The sequence below is a fragment of the Ruditapes philippinarum genome, unplaced genomic scaffold (genome assembly GCF_026571515.1).
Source record: "Ruditapes philippinarum isolate M1 unplaced genomic scaffold, ASM2657151v2 ctg5736_1_1_1_1, whole genome shotgun sequence".
Classification (NCBI taxonomy): domain Eukaryota; kingdom Metazoa; phylum Mollusca; class Bivalvia; order Venerida; family Veneridae; genus Ruditapes; species Ruditapes philippinarum.
This window is the reverse complement of record NW_026865727.1, coordinates 1-22,831: the sequence shown is the minus strand read 5'-3', so window position 1 is coordinate 22,831 and position 22,831 is coordinate 1. Positions and strand designations below refer to the sequence as shown.

General features: G+C 32.9%; 2 protein-coding genes across 4 annotated transcripts in view; one reads left to right on the top strand and one right to left on the bottom strand.

Moving 5' to 3' along the window:
- Positions 1 to 3,163, top strand: part of LOC132730129 (neuronal acetylcholine receptor subunit beta-2-like) — a 29,995-nt gene extending 26,832 nt beyond the window's left edge. For all 3 annotated transcript variants that reach the window (XM_060715981.1, XM_060715982.1, XM_060715984.1), the window contains exon 12: positions 723 to 3,163. In XM_060715981.1, the coding sequence (XP_060571964.1) occupies positions 723 to 1,036 (314 nt within the window). In that variant the 3' untranslated portion in view covers positions 1,037 to 3,163. The remainder of the gene's footprint in view (positions 1 to 722) is intronic.
- Positions 3,164 to 4,454: 1,291 nt separating this feature from the next.
- Positions 4,455 to 21,154, bottom strand: LOC132730130 (dipeptidyl aminopeptidase-like protein 6). The gene is made up of 15 exons (XM_060715985.1): positions 21,064 to 21,154; positions 15,309 to 15,432; positions 14,877 to 14,915; positions 14,302 to 14,421; positions 13,104 to 13,189; positions 11,028 to 11,257; positions 10,530 to 10,628; positions 9,934 to 10,009; positions 8,487 to 8,681; positions 7,780 to 7,831; positions 7,233 to 7,335; positions 6,882 to 6,940; positions 6,333 to 6,405; positions 5,693 to 5,766; positions 4,455 to 5,197 (listed from the first exon to the last, which is right to left on the bottom strand). The coding sequence occupies exons 1-15, from the start codon at positions 21,102 to 21,104 to the stop codon at positions 5,051 to 5,053; spliced, it is 1,518 nt and encodes a 505-aa protein (XP_060571968.1). The 5' UTR covers positions 21,105 to 21,154; the 3' UTR covers positions 4,455 to 5,050.
- Positions 21,155 to 22,831: the final 1,677 nt, after the last annotated feature.

Sequence of the window (22,831 nt, the reverse complement as noted above, 5' to 3'; positions counted from 1 at the left end):
TGTTGTCATTATTATAATCTGCTTCCAGAATAAAAGAGGGTTTTCCGAGTGCCCCTCTTTTTGGCCCATTTTAGAGTTATTTCTTTGAAAAAAAAAACACACTAAAATACTTCTTTTTGGGCAAAATAGGACAAAAACAGAAACATTTTAGCAACATATTTTTATTTTTCAACAATTTTTGTTCATACGTCTGAACAAAAAATAAGAATAGTGTAAAAAATAAACAAATATACTAGCAGTTTCAAACTTGTTCATACGCATGAACAATTTTTTTCTCAACTTGTCAAGATTTTGTTCATACGTATGACCACTGAATAAGTTAAGCATTAACAAAATTTTGTTCATACGTCTGAATTGATACTTAAAATGCAATAAATCGAGTGAAATTAATTTTTTTAGCCTAAGGCTGAATCAATTCATTAGTTACATTAAAATCATTCGCTATTTTTATACATATTGATTTCGTTTACTTCGAGTTGAAATGATTTTGAAAATTTGGTTATTCAATATGTCAGAAAAAAAATATTTAGAAAATATTGCAAGCGGGCCTTACATGGGTATTTGTTGTGGTTACTTTTTACAAACATCTAAGTTGTCATCAACACATTATTTTAGCTATGTTAAGCTTAAAGTAATCAATGTAATTTCAAGAAAGCCCCAACCTTTCATATTCCAAGCTTTATTCTATGCAGGTATCAATTATTTTGCATCTACTTATTAAGGAGAAAGATGCTGTAAGAAGAAAAAGGTCAGTCCGAAGAATAAATCCAGTGAATTAAGTTTGTCTACCGTTAAACTGCCGCTTGACGGTGTTGAACCTTTCGATTCCAATGCCAAGACAAGGTACAGAGGTAAAAATTCAGATGTAGTTGAAGTAAATCACCTTGAAGGCGATGACGATGCGGATGAAGACGAGATTAAAATATACTCATGGAAAGAGGTGGCCCTTATTCTCGACAGATGTTTTATGTATTTGTTCATACTTTTAGTTATTGTTACAAGTATCGTCTGTCTGGGAATACTTGCCTCAAAATAAATCAAACTGCCTTGTCATAGATAAGAGCACAAGACTCTTAAGAATTTGACACCCATGACCTACACTGTGATAAAAAAATAATCCTTGTTAAATAATATTGAAATGCTTGTTGACGAGGTCGATGTACAACGTGCAACAAAACTTTAGACTAAGCAATTATTTTGTGTTGTGTGACAATGGAACCATAAAAAAGTAGAAAAATTTAAGAATTTTATATTCTATACTTCTCACTTGAACCATAAAACTTTGTCATTTGTCTGGAAAATTATGAATGATAATTTGACATTTGAATAATATGACTATAACAAACATACAAAGATGAAAACAGATATTAATTGAATAAAAGGTGCTCAAACAAATGTTTCAGGACATCATCCATGTCATCGTGATTACACTGTTTTACGTAGGTTTTTATTTAATGAAAGAAAATGTGACAGTAGTCAAACTCTGTGAATGGATGAACGGAAGGACAAATATAAAAATCCACTATTTTCCTATTTTACATGCTTTTTTGTTTTAAATGTCTCATTTGGTATTTCATGCACCGCTTTCGTTTTCAATCGGTTATATTTTTTAAGCCGAGGGTTGCGAATGTTTAGTAGTTGGTATATCCCACCGATTGTCATTAAATTCCATTAAAAATGTTGGCGCCCAACTGGAAATGACACTGAAAATTTCACTGAGAGATATCACATAAACATATATATTTTAATTATTGTTTTTTTATTTAATGTCCTTTTAATTATACACGTGTAGTCTATATCCGGACAAGCCAAATCTGGCTAATGTATTGACCACATGATAATCATATTGTTTTCAAGTGCTAGTCTATGTAATTTGATATTGCACATCATCCTAGATATCACGAAATTAAATTTATACACTTTGTAAGAATGTCTTGTTATTTTATCTTTTTACCACTGTGACACCTTAATTTGCACAGACAGATTAGTTCATACTATAGAAGTTTACACAAAGATTTATACCACGCCTTAATTTATACATAACCATACTTTACACCAGTTCACTACTTCTAGCGATGTTTACTACATCTGCATAACTAAAACAATATTGTATTACTAGTACTTTACTTTTCATATTATTATAACAAATGCAATTAACTGACTGTCTTTTTACAACTTTGGCGGAGTGGTCGAGATTATTGACTTGAAATCATAGCCCCTCAACCGGGGTGGTTCCAATTACTGCAATGACTTTGACGTCTTGAATGTGAGGAAGCTATCTGGCTAGGTACCGGCCGTTGATGATTCTTCTCATGTGCCCGCTCGTGCTTGGGAATAAAGCATGCTGGGGCACCTGACGGTTTCCTTTATCAGTAAAGTTGCGATTACAGTTTCTGAGTGAATCGCAAACAAAATATATTAAGAATTATTTCACGTGTTTGTTTCGTTCATGTCTGTTATGCAATCTTTTTTGAGTTAGGTAGAATTGTATGGCAGTTTTTACGTACATTGTCGATTATTGTTGTATTAATTGAAATGATTATAAGTTTATATCTAACTACGCCAAAATTCAAGAGCATTTTGTTTTTTGTACAATGCTTAAAATGCTTTACTATATGTTATGTATGAATGTGTATGGTAATTCTTTTATGTCACTCTTTACTACATGGTAATCATATTTCATTTTGTGCTAGAATCATTTATCATATCTGTTTTCTATTATCATTAATTTGTTTTGTTATTTGCTATAATAATATATTTTGACAAGAGATAAATACTTTGATTGATTGTTTATTTTTCTTTTGTTTTTTCTAAACTTCAAAAGCTACATGCCTCCAGATAAAAAAGGTGATTGTCAATAAGGTAAACTTTAATTTTTTGTTATACAAAAAGTTAAAGAAATGAATGAGTCTATGCAAAATATGACTACACTGTTTGGTTTTTGTATTTCAACCTCATGATTTATTTGTATAGTTAAAGTAAAAAAAATATTAATCAAACTTATTTAAAATGAGCACGAATCTTGCGGTCGCCTGCTCTAAACAGTACTATTATTTGAAGACAAGCATGGAGGTAATTTTTAAAGTTTGTCCTTGTTTTGAAAATATACTGTTAACATTTGTGTTTGTTGAAATTATGTATGCTGGTCTTGCATGAAAATAAAGAATATACTCAAATTCCTTCTTTATTCTTATTTCTTAATTACTCAGAAGTTTATATAGTACATGAATATAATTTATAACAAATAAATAAATAGGTTTAGCATTTCAAATTTTGATTTAACCACACCAAGCCGCCTAGTTTTTACATGTTTTAATAAACGGAACATCCGTTTAAAATACTGGATTCAGAAAATGTGAGATACTTATCAACTAAAGAAAATTGGGCTAAATGTGAAATAGATTGTGTTAAGGGACAACAACGGTAAAACGTCTTTTTCGTGAACGTCCATACAAAATACTAAAACACTATTATTGTACTTAATGCCAAAACGCAGAAGAAAAAAGAGATGACCTTTTATGGGTCTTAAATTCTCCAACGACTCTCTGTTAAAAATAAAGCTAAAATACAAATACTTTTGTCTTTATAAAGTTTTATTTAACAAATAAGATTTAACAATGATTAAAGTAACAACGTTCATTCGGAATGCAACTTTCATTCGAATTGAACAATCCATTGACAAAGGTGACACTAAAAGCAGCCCTTTGTCCTTGATAATTGTGTGTGTGTGTTAAAAGTCATATTACATAAACGATAAATAATATACATGTGTAAGTTCAAAAAATTTATAAAAATCTTCTCACAAATTTGCAACTGACAAATGGTCATAAACAGAGAAGCAGATATAAAACATTTTCATACCCTGAATTGTTTCAGGTTGAATGATATTTATTTGAAGCCTTGCCCTGCACTAACCAAAGTTAATTAGGCTTTGCTACTAGTGTTGATCAAATGTGTGCGGTCAAAACCGTGTTGTTATATTTTTCTGGTCTTTCGGGATCATTATCCCAAAACACTATTAGGTTTTGCAAATTGAGTCCCAATGTTGGATTTTCTGGGGGCGTTGGGTTGTTGCATTTTATCATTATCCCTCATTTTCGTAAAAAACCGAGCTGCAATTTTCGAAATGTTCATGAAATTTTGTGTATTACAGTTTTCGGGGAATCACTTTGTTTCAGTTTTTATACCTTGGCAAATCATTTTTGTTTTTCCCGTCATTAAACCCCTTTAAATTTAAATTTTTTATTAAAATTTTCAAAAATTTACATTTTCTTTACAAAATTAGATTAGGGGTGAATAAAAAAAATTTAAAGTTACAAGCAATTTCGGGTCTCTTTTTGTATCCCCTTTACTAGGGGTTTCCTTTTTCGATTTTACACAACCAACCCATTAAAAGCTTTTTATTTTTGCTATTTTAAAAAACGTGTGACTCAATATTATATGCCCATATTACATGTATAGCCAATAAATTGGTATTCAGGTATTCATACATTTTTATTACAGTAAATTAGATGCCCTATCCATATCAATATTTACTTTAACTTAATTTTAGCATAACTTAAAACCTTTCGTGCAACGTGAAGAAAAAAATGTTGCGACTTTAGTTATTCTGTAATATAGAACTTTAAGTATTGTCTTTGACAAAATACGACAAAACGTATAAAAACCATACTTAGAGAAATGATCAACATACATACAACATACGACAAGAAACTCATGTCTTGGTGATATGGTAATTGAAATGATCTTTATGGAAATATTTCAAAATGAGGTGTGAAATGTATGATACAAGTGTTGATTATAAATGCTGATCAAATCCCTGACTGATATCCTCTTGCCTATCTCCTAACTCTTCTAAAACTGTCATTTGTGTTTGTGATTCTACAAAACAAAATCGTATTCAAATAGATGCAAATTTAGCTCTATTATTTATCCCAATTTGTCTTGCATGGCTTATCTAAAAACCTTTACTCCATATTGATGACACAACATTCCTATGCCATTCTATCTAAATCATATTCTGCGCACATTCCAAGCGTCTCTCTAAAGTTTATTCCTCTTCTTCGTCTTCAACATAATAGTTTGGTTCTGCGTTGGGATCGATTCCAAAGCATTTAACAAAGAAGTTTTCAATACTTGTAATAACATGCTGTCTTACACGAGGGTCCTCCAAGCAATCCGCATTGTCTGGATATATCTGGAAGAGAAGTGTGAAGACAATTGGACTTGAAACTATACGCAACTAATCACGACATGAAATTGCAAGATCCTACAGTACATGAACCTACTGAGCCAAAGGTATAGTTAATACAGCACACATGTGTATCCTGCTTATAAATGGACACTCTGAAACTCTTTTTGACACACAAGGAAGTGTAACAGGAAGATTCGTGTAATTCTTTGATGATTATGATATTCGTAAATGTTATTGTTGATAGGGGAAACACCACATTTCTGTAGTTTGCCATATTTGAAAGACTGATCTCCTTAGGTAACGAATGAGAACTGCTAAAATCAATATATATATATAACCACTAATCCCACATGATCTCTGAAACAGCTGAAAAGACAACTGACCTTGAGACTCAATGCCCGAGGTCAACTGTCACGGAGAGAAAGACAATACTTTAGTATGTTTAGACTTGTTAGGAAATCATATATATTTAATACGTTATTTTCAAGAACAACTTACTTGTATCTCATGACGGATATTTTCACTAACTAAAGCTTTCACATATTGCGCTGTATTTTGAAAATGAATTTCATCTGAAAATGAGATGTATGTAATAATGTCAACTAGAAGAAGAAAACAAACAAAATCATGAAGGTGATGACCATGATTCTCACTATTTCAATATAAAGCAATGTATTTTTCAAAAGAGTTTCATATGAGTCAGACACCTGGTTAGATTTCAAGGACTTAAACAATTTGAAGTCACAATAAATGAGTGTGTTCTGCTTATTTTACTCTATTTTAAAGTTAAAACAAAATTGCGAGCTAGCGACTATTTACCTAATAAAAAACATAACATTATCATTTATTCCTACTTAATATTGAATATTCAGAGTTATCCCCGAATGTTGAAATATTATTTTATTTAATATTATTTAATATACATTATTAGTTTAAAATGGTTATTTCATTAGTTTAGTTGAAACATATTTAAGCTTGATTGCGGAACAAGTTCTTGCAACCTATATTAATTGCTTTTGAGTCCGCTTCTTTGAACTAACCAGAACTGGTGTCATATGATGAAACATGGTCGTGAACCAAGTAGGACATCCGTGTCATCTTATTCTAGTAGTTACATGCAATATGGGTTATAACATACCGTTTAAAAGTCCATGCATAAGCATTACGTCATGTCTGTGAATGTTTTTGATGTTTTTCAGCAGCTTGAGTTCCTGATGATCAAAGAAAGAAAAACAGTATTCTTTATAAAATTTATTCACCCGACATGTAGTAAAATACCAATATAACTTTTTAAGTAGCATAAATTCGATCTTCAATTAATCCGCTAGTTTTGTGTGAGGTATCAGTTGCATGTGTTACAGTTGATTTGTTTGTGATAAACCAACAGTCGGTTACTTACCGAATGCTTGGATATTTCTGAAGAGTGCAAACAATTCTGCTAAGCTATATTTCTTACTGTTTACTTGAATGAAATTCATTTTTCTTTAATTTAAATATATGCAAATAATTTTCTGAGAGACGTGACCTTGTTGGTCGTTTTGATAAAAAAATATTATGACGTTTCGGTACAGCTACAAACTATATAATACAATTTGACACGTTTTAATCAAAATATCAATCTGATAAAAGTCTTTTAATATTTCATTATTGAATGCCGTTTAAAAACTTGTTTTAATCGGTATCTTACGTTGTTAGATGCTATTTGGTAACCTCCTTTGTCATAATACCGTTCTGTGATAAAACTGTCTGAAAAAATGTAATTAAAATATGGTTATTTATAACCGTAACCCACAGGTTGAATTCTAATATCACTTGTTTAGAAATTGTCTTAGTCGCTTAAGGTCATCAAATTAATAGAACAGGTTAGAGGTTTATGTTTTAGAACTCATCGACCTTAAAGCTGCATTCCCAGAGAAAAAGGTCGAGACAAATTTAAAATCAAATTATATTATGTTAATTTTAACACAATAAGTGAATATATATGCAAAAGTAATAAAGTAATGTTTAGTAAAATTGATGACGTAGTTAAACAACTTACCCATGTATGTATAATCTATCACTGGTGTCACAGCAACACCACATGACAACACATTATTGAAGTCAGAACTCAATGTTGATAAAGCTAGATGGCCACCGTAACCCTGAATGACGAAACAAAAACCATAAAAATGAATAAATGTATATAATGCCTTGAATATTGACACAAAACTATGAAAGTATATATATGTATGAAGTATTGCCTTAAACAATGTGTTATTGAAGGTAGGTCCCTTGAATTGCTATGAGGAGTCAAAAACATTATTTTATGTGAATAACAATAGGTTTTACAACAAACATTGACATGTGCTCTTTTGTTAACAAATAGCTTGTGGCGAAATTCTTAGTGTAGCCACTAATCTGATAATAAGAATAGGACAGGTCAGGGATCTATGCATCCTAATGTTTGTTAATATATTGTTGTAGATAAGATAACATGATGTAAGGTATAATGAATCGGCTAGACGGAAAAGGCAATAAATAAATTATATTCTTTATGCACGGTATAACTATTAAATAACTATAAAAATGTAAGAATAATGTACAACCTTTCCGACAATTCCCATAACTTCATTTACATATGTGATAGTCTTCAAAGACCTGAAAGATATGTGAAAAGTCGTCCTTATTAACTTTATCTATTTACTTATTATAAACGGGCATTATAAATGTTGAATTCTGCTTTAGCCGGTGCTAGGGGCGTGGACGGTAGCTTGCACTTGACAATACCGTCCATGAAAACAGAGCCTGCAACATTTTCAATTGTACCGTTTTGGCCGTTCTTTAGGGATTCCTTTTTTTCTCTTATTTTATTATTATAGATAAAATGCATATTAACACGCTTCATTGAATGATAAGAAGTAAGGTTTGGCTCTGTCTATAATCAATTGAACATTTGTTGTATCTTGATATCATTACAAGAAATTTAGATCAAGCTTGCAAAAAAAAGTTATTTTTCGAAAAAAGCGGAGAACGCATGTGCGAAATAAAACTAAACGTTGTATGTTTTATATAAGGAACATTTAATTCATGTCTTTCATATATTCTGCATCTTCGTAAAACAAAACATACACATTTATGCTAAATTTGCTTAAAACCTTTACAACCTTTTAAAATTAAGAAAGTTTTTTTTATTGCGATGTTACATTTGGCAACTTACATTTTATAACGTACAAATGTAAAACTATCAATCAATACAGTATTATCTAATCAATTCCTTCGTGTCAATTTAAAGAAAACTGAATCTTCCACTAACCTAACAACAGCAAGTATTTCGTCAACCTCTCTAGCGCCTATTTGTCTATGGACAGCTTTTCTCCAATTGTCTCCCCTACCTCTGGACCCACTTGTGTCTATTTTGGCAATAATAATACTGTGAAAACTGGACAAGAAATGCTCCCATCCCAGGTGAAACTTGTAGGTTACTGTTTGATCGCCGATATCCTCATTTCTGTGCATTATAAAAAAGAAATAATGCTTATAAAAACACTTGCAAATTCCATAGTTTATTTTTACGATTACTGTATAATCTTATCCGAGTCAACATCCAGTATATCTAGTATATCCAATAACGCAGAAATGTGCTATAAACATAAAAGAAACGCAGAATTTGACGTTTGCAAATCTATGGCCAAGACGAGTAAACGGCCAGTAAACGGACCGAACTATTTTTATCGTTAATCAAATTAAAATAAAAGGCTGGTATGACATACTTTAACCAGCTGCTCATTTTTTCCAGGAATTTAGTGTAATATGACACGAGTAGTTTAGCAAATGTGTCAGGTACACCGAATGTATAATACATAGTTAGGTTATCGTATTTAATGATGTCTACGAAACACATATACTATCATCAATACACTTGTCACAAATGATCTTGGAAAATAAACACTTTTATGGAAACATGTTTTGTAAGATTTAAAATGTCTCATCAACCTTATAAGCTTATTTATTTCTTTCAATTTGATGTAAAATAAGAAACATTAATTTATTTCTGTTCACTGAATTGCAAAATTCTGCGTTTCCTTGGCACAATTTGTTCGTTATTTGCACACTCCTGCGTTACTACCCTGTACTTCAAAAAAGTTCTTTTCCTGTCACGCCAAAAATGCGAGTTCATTAAAGATATAATCTTTTTTTGAAATGACTATTAGAATGTTTCAAATAATTGTTTTGTTTTGTTTGTTTCATTTTACGCCTTTTCCCAACAGTATTTCAGTCATGTAGGCGGGTAGTTTCCTAACCCTCGTTCCTTAAGAGTTACACGAAGTCATCGACTCTAACCCTTCGACCACGGAGGCGGTTTTGAAAAGCACTAAAGAATTACAAATGGAGATAAAAGAGTATCATATAACATATATTTCCTTTGATTAAAAGGAAACAGAATGAAAATGATTTTTACTTTATTTACTTTATTATGATGTAAAGGTTTGCTATAAACATTTTTAAAAATGAAATGAGCCGCGCCATGAAAAAAACCAACGTAATGCGTTTGCGACCAGCATAGATCCAGACCAGCCTGCGCATCCACGCAGTCTGATCAGGATCCATGCTGTTCGTTACCTACCCTATTACAAGTAGAGAAACTGATAGCAAACAGCATGGATCCTGATCAGACTGCGCGGATGCGCAGACTGGTCTGGATCCATGCTGGTCGCAAACGCATTACGTTGGTTTTGTCGTGACGCGGCTCAAATACTAACGGTACAATTATGACATTGTATTGGATGAGTTCCTCGAGATCCAAAACTGGCGGTAGAATCAATTTGCTGAGTACAACTGAAATAGAACAACTTATAGTGACTTTTGACTTTAATTGTCTTCTACGTTTAAATGATGTCAAAAATGATATAATTTGGAACATTCAATTTCGGTTAAGACATAGTTACGACATATATTGTAGATAAAGATAAAGATTATAATATGGTAAGTCAGATAAATGATCCCAAAGACTATACACATAGGAAATAGAAACAAGAAACTACGAAAATGATTTCTTGCACTTTCAAATAGTAAAGCATAAAACTGAATTAGCTATAACAAACTCACAAAACTGTTTTGATTCTTCAAGAATTACCTACCAGAAAATGAGATATTTATCAGGAATTCTTCTGAGAGATTCTTTAAACGACATTATGGCACAAAAATGATAAGCACTGATAATCCCGATTGTTCAATTAAAGATAGATATTCCCTTATTTATCCTCATTCATTGGAATATTTGGAATTTAATGACAGCAAGACAGCCATTTGAGGTTAACAATAAGCAGTTAAGACTGAGAGAAAAGCGATAACTTACAATTTCCATCTGGTAATGTTACGTTTAGGAATTCAATGTCTGGTAATAATTTCTCTGAAAGCCTTTTGTCAAGGTCACTGTTATTTTCTAATGATGTTACTACAAAATAAAGAAAATAACACTATGACATAACTTTATCACAGCGTCGATACAAACAGTTTATAAAAAACAAACTCGTGTTATTGCAATACTGGTTGCACAATATATATTAGAGCAAACTTGGAATTGATAAAAAATAAAGTTTTACAGTTTTGCAAGCCCAATTCTAAAGGTAAAATACGATTGTTACCGTACATTTATTGTTTATAATTATAAATTCTAAATATCAATTGAATCCGTCCTCAGAAGTATTAAAGAAAGATAAAGCGAAACAGTAGATCTCGCCCGAGACCAAAAGCCAAAATAATGGTTCAAGACTTAGACCACAGTTAAATGAGTATTCTTGAAAATGCTGAAATCTTAGTTTTTAAATGATTGTTTGAATACAAAAGAGTTTACCATGTAAATCTGGTGTTGCATAAAATGAATAATAAGGCACTCCGGGTCCAAGGCATTCCAAAATGTAGTACTGCCCTGTCGGTCCAAACTTCGCATCCATATATTTACAATTTTCGTCAATATCACATGTTACACAGTTTAATTTATGAAAATTTGGCGAATCTTTATCAGTTATCGCGCTATATAAGTGTCGTTGTTTTGGATCGTCTTGAGGAATCCCTATCACATACCTGAAAACGCGAATAAGATAATAAAATAGAGAAAAATAGAATCCCTAAAGAAAGCCCAAAACTGCAAAATTGAAAATGTTGTATAAAATAATGTCGTATTTAAAATAGAGAAAAATAAAGAATCCCAAAGAAAGCCCAACAAGACAAAATTGAAAATGTTGCAGGCTCGGTTTAATTGGGCCTGTTCATTAAGGGTAATGGAAAGTGCAAGTTACCTCCACCCCCCCCCCCCCTCTTTAGCACCGGCTTAAGCAGATGGTAATGGTGAAATTTTGAATTAAGAAACATCCGCAGATGAGTTCATACGGCGGTTATCATGGAACTTCAATGTGACACTTTCTTGCCTTACCATGAAAAGCGGTGAATGGTCCCAAAATAAAATAATGCGTGTGCCCTTAACGATAAAACAATGGGCGGAACTAAACAATTTTCACTATAAAACAATCAATCTGTTATTAAACGGGGTCATGGAATCTCCCATTCTTCTTCACGTAAACTTGTTTGGCGATGATGACAAAATAAAAATCTGTATAGTTTATTTTCATACTGCGGCTATTCGCATTATTTTGATTATATCCTATGGCAATACATTATATCTTTTAATATAAAACACCCAGCTACAAACTTAAAAGATTATTATGCCAAGGCCTATCCTATTCCATTTGGTCATTATAGAAGACAAGAAATGTTTAGATAAAGATATAAGTTCTAATCTGGTATTTGAAATAAGTAAGATTTGTAATGTAGTCCCTAATTCAATGTAAATTAAAGATCTCTTAAGACCACCACATAAATGATTATAGATATGTTGCAATGTACACTCTACAAACCATAGAAATACAGTACCAACATACTATATGTGTCATTAAACAACTTGCCGTTTTTATTTGTTTGGGTCGTCAGACCAAACAAATAATGGTAGCGAAATTTCAGACTATAATGCTGTTAATTGCAAGTGCCGAAAGAATGCCGCTTTTTTGAAGCGGTTACTTCCCTTTATATGTAACACCTAGGCCGAAAAAATTAGGGGAAATCACTGCGTAAATATGGTCACATGACAGGCGGATTAATTTTCAAGCAAAATAATTTCCGAATGGTCGAAGATTTCTAATATTGTTTTATTCTTTATTAATATACATGCTGATAGTAAACGCCATGATTATTTACACAAGTGTTAAACAACAGTTAGCGTCGTTACAAACCCTAAATAGAATAATATGGTTTTCTTCAGGCCGTTAACATATAAATTCACCGTGGCCGAGGAGTTTGCACGCTCGTTTAGGAAGCGAGAGGTCTGGAGTTCAAACCCCAATTACGGCAACTTATTTTTTTTCAAGTCTAATAAACATTGGATCGAATATCAGTGTTGCAATTAGTCTTATAGCCAATCTACTACAATTAAAACGCTGAAAAGCATTGGTGGCACTATACAACAAATTGTTTTATAATCTCACAACCTTCCCCTTTCTGACATTCTTAGACCCAAACAAATTCAGCGCCTTCTGTGCTTTGATTGTTCTACTTTAGTTGTTTATATGTTGTTGTTTTTTAAGAAAACGCCAAATAAACTTGGCCAGTAAAAGGCAATGCAGCTTCCGAAACACAGTCTGAGCATTTAGACATATCCAGTGAGAAAGACATTGATTTCAATAAATTTCTGCAATGAAAATATTTTACAAAAATATGAGCATAGTCAATTTTTGAGATAGATCTGAGACATCATATCTGCAAAAAACTTTTGAAATGTGCGCGAAATGCATGCATTACATACATGTTTACTTTACTATCGAGAAAAACTAAAAAAAAACTTAAAATAATTGCTGATTATTATCTTTCTGATACTTACACGGAATAATTAAAATATCCGACAATCTTCTCAACTTCAATATCACCCGTTGAAAGAAAAATTGTTCGGCCTCGGATTTTCGTTACCTATAACGGGAAGGAATATTTCAACGATTTTGTCATCGATATACATTAAAGTTACATAAAGTAATTTTGAACTTTGAAAGCCTTAATTTGAATAAATGAAACAATATGATCATAATCAAGTCAATGTTTGCTGTGTACGACCATGTCTGTCTAATATAAGACCGATGCGGCCGTAATTTGTCTATCATATGACATAAATAGGAATATAAATGTCTAACCAGCAACACATGTGCTCCAACAATGCTCTTAACGAAGTAAATCTAAATATACATATAATATAATTACGTTTTATATGAATTTATTTAACGTAATCTGTACAAATGGTGTAAATTGGTGTATTTCAAGAACATTTAGTGAAAGTAACACGAGATTTAATGACACGCATATCTCTGAGGTAGAAAAAACAACCAACAAAAGATAGGTAATTCTTACTACAATAATGGTTTCTAGTAAGTTTTTTTGTTTTTTTTTTGGGGGGGGGATGGGGGGGGGGGGGGGGGGGGGGGTCGTCACACCAACAACCGTATAGGTCATTAGGCGACGTTCCAGCTTTACTGGTGGAGGCAGACTTCAGGTGCCCTTCCGTACATTATTTCCGGCACGAACGGGCACCTGAGTAGAACCACCGACGTTCTGTAAGCTAGCTGGATAGCTTCCTCACATGAAAGAATCCAAAGTCCATGTCGGGATTCGAACCCACAGTGGTGAGGGACAAGTGGTTTGAAGTCAACGACCTTAACCACTCGGCCACGGACGCCCCCATTCTAGTAAGAATAATAAGAAGAATTACAGATACGCATTTTCATCATGATCAGTATCGTGAATTATTTGTTTTTATACCATTGCAGTTTCTGTGAATCCATATAAACCATATTGCAATGACACACATATATAAGGTTATGTGCATCATACAAACATATTGTAATGCAACGCTGTTTCCACGTGTATCAATGAAACAATGAAAAAACATGTTTCTATAAGTGTAATATTTATTTCGAATTGTGAAAAGAAGGATATCATTTAGCATAATCTTGTTATTTTATGTAATGAACTCTTTAAAGAAGTAAACATTATTCAACTCGTTAAATTGATTTAGTAAAGGATGTACTTACATTTATATTCACTGAAGCGTCTACCATCTTCACTTGTCTCACAAGTTTACCAGTAGCGTCTCGTCTTGGAATACTAATGAAATAATGACTCCCTGATGGGGTAAATACCAGTGTATCAATCTACATAAAATAAATATACAAATGAGCCAAAAATAAGTTGGTCATACTCATGATTATGACAAACCTTAAGAATAAATTAGGATCGAACATTTACAATAAGAGATGCAAAATGCTATCTTATATTGAATGACGTAGGAAGTGATCGCGAATTCGTAGAACATGTGCCCGAGACTGATACTATTAAGTTAGGTTAGATTTAACACGGCATTTGATAACTGAATTAAATACACAGCAAATATAATATGGGTAACCTTATAGTATTTTATGGTGTACATTGTATTATAATACGTTTTTGCTTGAAAAGATGACATACGGTCACAAAGTCCATAGGGTAATACTAACGTTTGATATTTGTATTTTTGACAACATGAAGGTCCTAATTGTTCAACCAAACAGTTTCACTCAGTCATTTATACACTAAATTTCAAATTAAAATATTGAAAATGACTACTAACTGCATCGACCCAGCCACTGCTTTCTTCAATGTGAAGATTCTGGAAAAAGAAAGAAAATAACTTTTTTTAGAAAAAAATTTACAACAAAATCTATCAGAAGATGTATAAATTTGAATCGCATATCTAAATGTTCATGGTTTACCTTAGATATCGGATTTTAAATGAAACTAAAAAATAATCATAGCTGATTTTTTATCTGACTGCAGTTGAACTTAACAAGTGGCATCATTAATACTCGTAAAATATTTGTCATATTATAAAATGTTTATGAGATTAATTTTAGTAACATTTGTTTGATACATTCGATTTTATTCTACGTATCTTTACTGCAAATGAAATTAAATCAATACTTGAAACATCTTTTAATCATATAATAAACAATAAGAGATTACTCTTTGTAAAATATTTTGAATATATATGATTGTATTCTACCTCGTAGCATAAAGAAGTCGATGCATTACAAATAGTAATAATGGACGTATTTTGTTCTCTATTCAGCCACACAGTAGCAAAACTATCCGAACTCCTCCACGTGACAGAAATAATGTAATGATCCCTGAAATAAAATGTGAAATGAAAATGTTCACATAAGAATATGATCTATGCAATATAATGTTAAAGGAAACAGATTTTCAAGTCAAAATCCATATAACAATATCACGTGCAAAGAAAGCGAATGGGAATTTAATTGTATGAATATTCTCTATTAAATTGCGCAGATGCTTAGAAATAACAACATCAATGCGAATCCTAATTAGAAACGACATAATTGGAAATATGTTGCAGAATTAAAAGACAAGTTCGATTCACTTTGACAATTAACATAAAAGCTTTCATTGAATATATAAAAGAAGAAGAAAGATATAAATTATATCAGGACAGATATTATGAATTAAGATATAATTGAACGTCCACGTTATTATTATTATTATTATTATTACCATTATTATTATTATTATTATTATTATTATTATAGAATTAAAAAAAACATTATCAATGAAAATAAGGAAATAAATAAGTGTACTACTATTTTGGAATCATTTGAAGTGTATAAAGCTATGTAGGAGCACATTTGTCTCGGAGCACATTTGTCTTACGTAAGACCGATGCGGTCGCATTTGTCCCACATGAGGCAAATGGGACCTCAAATGTCTACCCCAAAAAACTCATTTGTGTGACAAATGTGCTCCGATCAAGTTTTTTAAGGGACAAGAAAGCACATTTATCTCATGTGTTTTAAGGGACAAGAAAGCACATTTGTCTCATGCCATTTTTTATGAATTTATTTGTCACATATTTCCCCACAGCAGAAATTCTTTTTTAAAATCGAGATCCGCCGTTTTACTTCAAGTGTAATCATCAATAGGTTTGCTTATGGTTTCTTTATGAAAACCTACAGTGAACTAATAATTATAATATCTCTTATGCAAGAAATTGATTGACTTAACCTGAAGGCGTACACTGAAACATACTAAATCCCGTTCACGATGGTACAACGGTGACAGCGCGATGGCACGATGGTACGTTGATGAACGTTGATGAAAACGCGATGGTGCAATGGTGAAAACACAATGGTACGAACGTGAAACAACGATTGTACGATGGTGAAACAACGAGTGTACGATGGTGAAACAACGAAGGTTCGATGATGAAAACGTGATGGTACTATGATGAAAGATGATGTTACGATGGTGAAAATACGATTATACGATATGATGAAACTGCGATGGCATGATGATGAAAACGCGATATTCGTGATTTCACCATCGTGTCATCGTGTTTTAATCATCGTACCATCTCAATTTCACCTTTGTACCATTGTGCATAGCTGTTCAGGGAGACAAAAATGTAACTTATGTCCAAACGAAACACCATAATTGGTTGATATTGAATGATACAATATCGTGACTCGTTTCGCATCTCACCGAAATCTCGCGTCTCGCTTTGCGTCACGTTCGTCGACGCGAGACAAGAAATTGATTTCAGGTCATATACCGCTTAGTAGTATTTCCTTTATAGTCTACATAAAATCATTTTAAGGCCCATTATGCCTGAGAAATGCTTTGATTTGTATTCCTCAAAAGCCTTTTATTTTTGGTATACTTGTTAGCTGTAAAAAGTTACTCATTGGCTAATTACCTGAAGCATTTTTCATCTGCTGCTTTGTTGCAGTTTGCACAGTTGATGTGATTTAGAATTTTGTATTGAAGTCAAAGTACTACATTGTTTACATTTTGCTACTTTTATGACGCATTTTTTCACATTTATCGCGAATTTCTTTGGGTTAGAAGCATCTAACTTCCTCAGAAATCATTATTTGAATATAAACAAAGTCATACTTGTCCTATCTCAAGAAGTAAAAATTTATTTATTTCTGAAATCTCTTGGCACGGGTTACTTCGACATTGCGAGATCTCCTGTTACAATATTGTGCCCCGCTTCGTGTCTCTTCGGAATGTCGCGTCTTGCCCTATTCTGAGTGGCCCGATATTTCATAATCATGGCATTACCCGGATTATTTTAGGAGCTCATGCATGTTGTAAGTGCCTTTTAGTGGCTAATCTGAAAGCCGCAACTCTTGTTAATACATATATTTCTGATGAAAACGAAATACGTGTGTAATGGTCTTATTATTGTCTCCATGGATCATTTAAGGGCCTCCGTGGCCGAGTGATTTCGAAACACCACTTGCCCCGAACTATTCATGCGAGTACTAGTATCCCGGTCAGGGTCTAAATGCGCAATACATATGCGCGTGCGCACGTAATAGCTATCTCGTGCGCACGTAATAGTATCGCGTGGCCACGGAAAAGCTATCGTGTGCGCACGAAATAAATAAGAAAATTCTATGTCCCCTTTATGCCACCGTAGATACTAGCTTGTTTTTGCTAAGAATATTTCTAGTGCCATAAATCATTTATAAAAGCATTGAAAATAAACGTATCACAATTGATAACGATAAGAATAGACTTGCTGCATATGTGTTTAGGTTCTGGATACTGCACTTGTAGAATTTTTCATTGTGACATGCAGAACAGGGATATTCTTAAATTTAAAATATGACTCCTATGTAGAGGCAGGGAGTTTTTGACTGACCGGAAGTGACCTTGAATGGTATTATAAATAAAGAAGCTGGTAGCCGGTATACAGATGGACATAATTATTACCTCTTATGAATTTTATGGAAAAAAATGTGAGACAAATGTGCTTTGTAGGAGCACATTTGTCTCGGAGCACATTTGTCTCACGAAGTGTGACCGATGTGTTCGTAAACATTCATATATGCGACAAATTGGAAATGAGACAGATGTGTTCGACACACTATAGAAAGGACACTCGAAGCACATTTGTCTCACATTTTTTCCATAAAATTCTTAAAAGGTAATAATTATGTCCATCTGTATACCGGCTACCAGCCATTGATCTGTGTTTTCTGTATTTATAAAACCGTTTCTAGGTCACTTCCGGTCAGTCAAAAACTTCCTGCCTCTACATAGGAGTCATATATTAAATTTAAGAATATCCCTGTTCTGCATGTCACAATGAAAATTTCTACAGGTGCAGCATCCGGAACCTAAACATATATGCAGCAAGTCTATTCTTATCGTTATCACTTGTGATATGTTTAGTTCAATGCTTAAAGTTTTATAGATGATTTATGACACTAGAAATATTCTTAGCAAAACAAGGTAGTATCTACGGTGGCATAATGGGGACATAGAATTTTCTTATTTATTACGTGCTCACACGATAGCTTTTCCGTGGCCACGCGATACTGTTACGTGCGCACGCGATAGCTATTACGTGCGCACGCGCATATGTAATGCGCATTTGGACCCTGACCGGGATCCTCGCATGAATAGTTCGACGCCCAGTGTATGTGTCGAAACTACAGCGCTTAGGGGCAAGTATTTTTTTTGTAAACACTCCGCCGCGGAGGCCCTTAAATGATCTATGGAGAAAATAAGAAGACCATAACACAGGTATTTCGTTTTCATTAGAAATATATGTATAAAAATCGTCATTTTCGAAGAATTGCGGCTTTCAGGTTCGCCATTGAAAAGGCACTTACAACATGCATAAGTTCCCGAAATAATCCGGGTAATGCCATAATTATGGAATATCGGGTCACTCAGAATCGGGCGAGACACGACATTCCGATGAGACACGAAGCGAGGCATGATATTGTAACAGCAGATCTCGCAATGTCGAAATATCCCGAACCAAGAGATTTCAGAAATGAATAAATTTGTACTTCTTTAGATAGGGCAAGTATGAATTTATTAATATTCAAATATTGATTTCTGAGGAAGTTAGATGCTTGTAACCCAAAGAAATTCGCGATAAATGTGAAAAAATGTGTCATAAAAGTAGCAAAATGTAAATTGTCAATACAAAATTGTAAATCACTTCAACTGTACAAACTGCAAAAAAGCAGCAGATGAAAAATGCTTCAGGTGATTAGCCAATGAGTAACTTTTAGCTATAAAAGTATGCCAAAATGGGCCTTTAAGTGATTTTATGTAGCCTATAAAGGGAAAACTACTTAGCGGTATATGACATTGAATCAATTTCTTGTCTCGCGACGACGAACTGGATGCGAAGCGAGACGCGAGATTTCGGCGAAATGCGAAACGAGTCACGATATTGTATCATTCAATATCAACCGATTACGGTGTTCCGTTTGGACATAAGTAACATTTTTGTCTCCCTGAAACAACTATGCACAATGGTACAAATGTGAAATTGAGATGGTACGATGGTACGATGATTAAAACACAATGGTGAAATCACGATGATGCGATGACACGACAGAGAAAATAATATTGCGTTTTCATCATCATGCCATCGCAGTTTTATCATATCGTACCATCGTATTTTCACCATCGTAACATCGTCTTTCATCATAGTACCATCACGTTTTCATCATCGAGCCTTCGTTGTTTCACCATCGTACAATCGTTGTTTCACCATCGTACAATCGTTGTTTCACGTTCATACCATTGCGTTTTCACCATCGCCCCATCGCGTTTTCATCAAGGTACCATCGTGCCATCGCGCTGTCACCATTGTACCATCGTGAACGTGATTTAGTATGTTTAAGTGTACGCCTTAATCAGGTTAAGTCAATAAATTTCTTGAATTAGAAATATTATAATTAATAGTTCACTGTAGGTTTTTATAAAAAAAAGCATAAGCAAACCTATTGCTGATTACATTTGAGGTACGGCGAGCCTCGATTCTAAAAAAGAATTTCTGCCGTTGGGAAATATGTGACAAAAAATTCATAAAAAATGACATGAGACAAATGTGCTTTCTTGTCCCTTAAAAACACATGAGACAAATGTGCTTTCTTGTCCCTTAAAAAACTTGATCGGAGCACATTTGTCACACAAATGAGTTTTTTTGGGCAGACATTTGAGGTCCCATTTGTCTCATGTGGGACAAATGCGACCGCATCGGTCTTACGTAAGACAAATGTGCTCCGAGACAAATGTGCTCCTACAGTCCTTTCTATTGTGTGTCGAACACATCTGTCTTATTTCCAATTTGTCGCAAATATGAATGTTTACGAACACATCGGTCACACTTCGTGAGACAAATGTGCTCCGAGACAAATGTGCTCCTACAAAGCTATATATCTTGTGCTAGAAATTTTGTTTGATTTTTAAAAAGAATAAACATGGTAGATAATTGTTCTAAAAGTGAATGACGCATACGCAAAATCGTTGCTAAACGGATAAAACCCTACTTTAAATAGCAAATAATATTTTGTTTCACTTTACGTACAATATTAATGTGTGTTAAATAACAGAAACACATTCTATGTTACAACTGTTTCGGTAATCAACCATATAATAATGGAACTAATATAATTTTACTGTTGATGAATTTTATAAAAATATTTCATAAGATATAGATTTATACTCTTCTCTTGGTACAGTAAAACATGTGTAAAGTAAGATGTCTATTGTTGCCAATAGACTCAATAAAATCGAATCTATCTGCACCAGTTTCAATATCCCCGTTTCTGTTTTATTTTCTGCTGATATATAGTATAAACGTCATTCTTGTGTTGTTTTATTCAAGGAGGTTTTGATACTGCTATTGGTTAAAAAGTTACTTTCCTCAAAAGGTTCACTATGCCGAGGTTACACTGTATTCTAACAAAACAAAGTGTGCTTACCTTTGTGCAAAGGTTTGTGGAGGAGATATTGTCACAGTCATATTGGACCGGAAGTTGTACAACTTTAAACGTACTGTAGGGTTCGTTGTACCAAACTGCAATTAAAGTAAAAAATGAATTCATTTCATTACCTGAATCATACGTTAGTTATGATTTTGATGAATGATTTAACATTGATGAATAAAAAATATAGACATGTTTTACTGATCCAATATAAATGTTTTAATATTGTATGCAATAGGTCAATAAAATATATATTATTTTAACAGATCATAAAATATAAATTTATATAGATATGCATATTGTTAAAATCTATTTTGATTAAAAGAAGGAATATGACATCAAAATCATATAATTATACACATTTTACATGATAAATACTACAGTTGACATTGTTTGGAAGAGGTAGGGTACTCAAATGGGTTGTGGGTTGTAATTTGTCAACGCATCGATCGTCTATGTGTGGTGACCATTAACATCCCAGCGACGGCAATTAAATGTTTTATATAAAAAAGTGCATTTTCTCCACTAATTGCATGAAACTGACATAAAAGCATGTCGGGTCGGCTCGTAAACTATCATTGGACCGGGCTGGCTGTCGATGAATCAAAATGAAGGGTTTGTTATGAAATCCAAGTCATGTTTAAAAAAAACTTCATTTATTTAACGGACTGCAATTTCATTGACAGAATAAAAAATATAAACACAATTTGATAAAATTTGACTGCATTTGTATAAATCTGAAAGCACGATACTTAACATTAATAAAATGGAAAAAAAAGTATAATTCATAAAATTTTATTATTTTCTAGTTGTATTAAAAAGTGTAACCATGAATAAAATTGAATACAATTTCAATTGATTAAAGTTATTATATTTCATATACATATACAAGCAATACCAACCTTTGGGTATCTTTGTCTCACTGAGTCCGGGTAAATATTAAAAGGATCTTCATATGTAGTAAACGTCATCTCCTCGACTTTCTTATCATTAAACTCCATGTATACCATAAACTCGTCAGTTGGTGAAAGCCATATGGCATTGTCAGATTCAAAAATTTTAGCTGCAATAATCAATCAATCAATCAATCAATCAATAGATAAATAAATCAATCAATCAAACAATCAGTCAGTCACACAATCAACCAATCATTAATTAATTCAGTCATTAATGTATTAGTTAATTAATTAAGTCATTCGTTCATTCATTCATTCAGTCAGTCAGTCAGTCAGTCAGTCAGTCAGTCAGTCAGTCAATCAATCAATCAATCAATCAATCAATCAATTAATCCGTCCTGTTTTAAGAAATCATCAATATATATTTTAATGAATATTGATGTGTGCATCATTAAATCGAATAAAATAAGAAGAAAAATCATATCAATATATAGAATGCAATGTAAAACACCTTTTTCAATAGTTTTACTGAAAGACTTTATAGAAAGAAACACAGGCACTTTATTTTAAATGAGCAAACTATTTGAAAAGTTCATTGCCCTTGAAGAACGCCTGCATAAAAGTCATATCTTCTCATAACGATAACTTAGATTAGATTATCAAAATTAATGGAATAAAATTCTATAAAAGCGAACATATTCCAAGCCAGTCATTACCGGAATATAGCCAAATCAGGAACCGCCGTTGTACACCCTTTGCCTTCTTTTCCCCGCTTGAATGATGAAGGTGTGTAGTGGGTGACCGGTGTACCAGCTATTGATTTTTTTTGAAGTATATGTTTTGTTGTTCTGAACAAGTATCTGAAATAT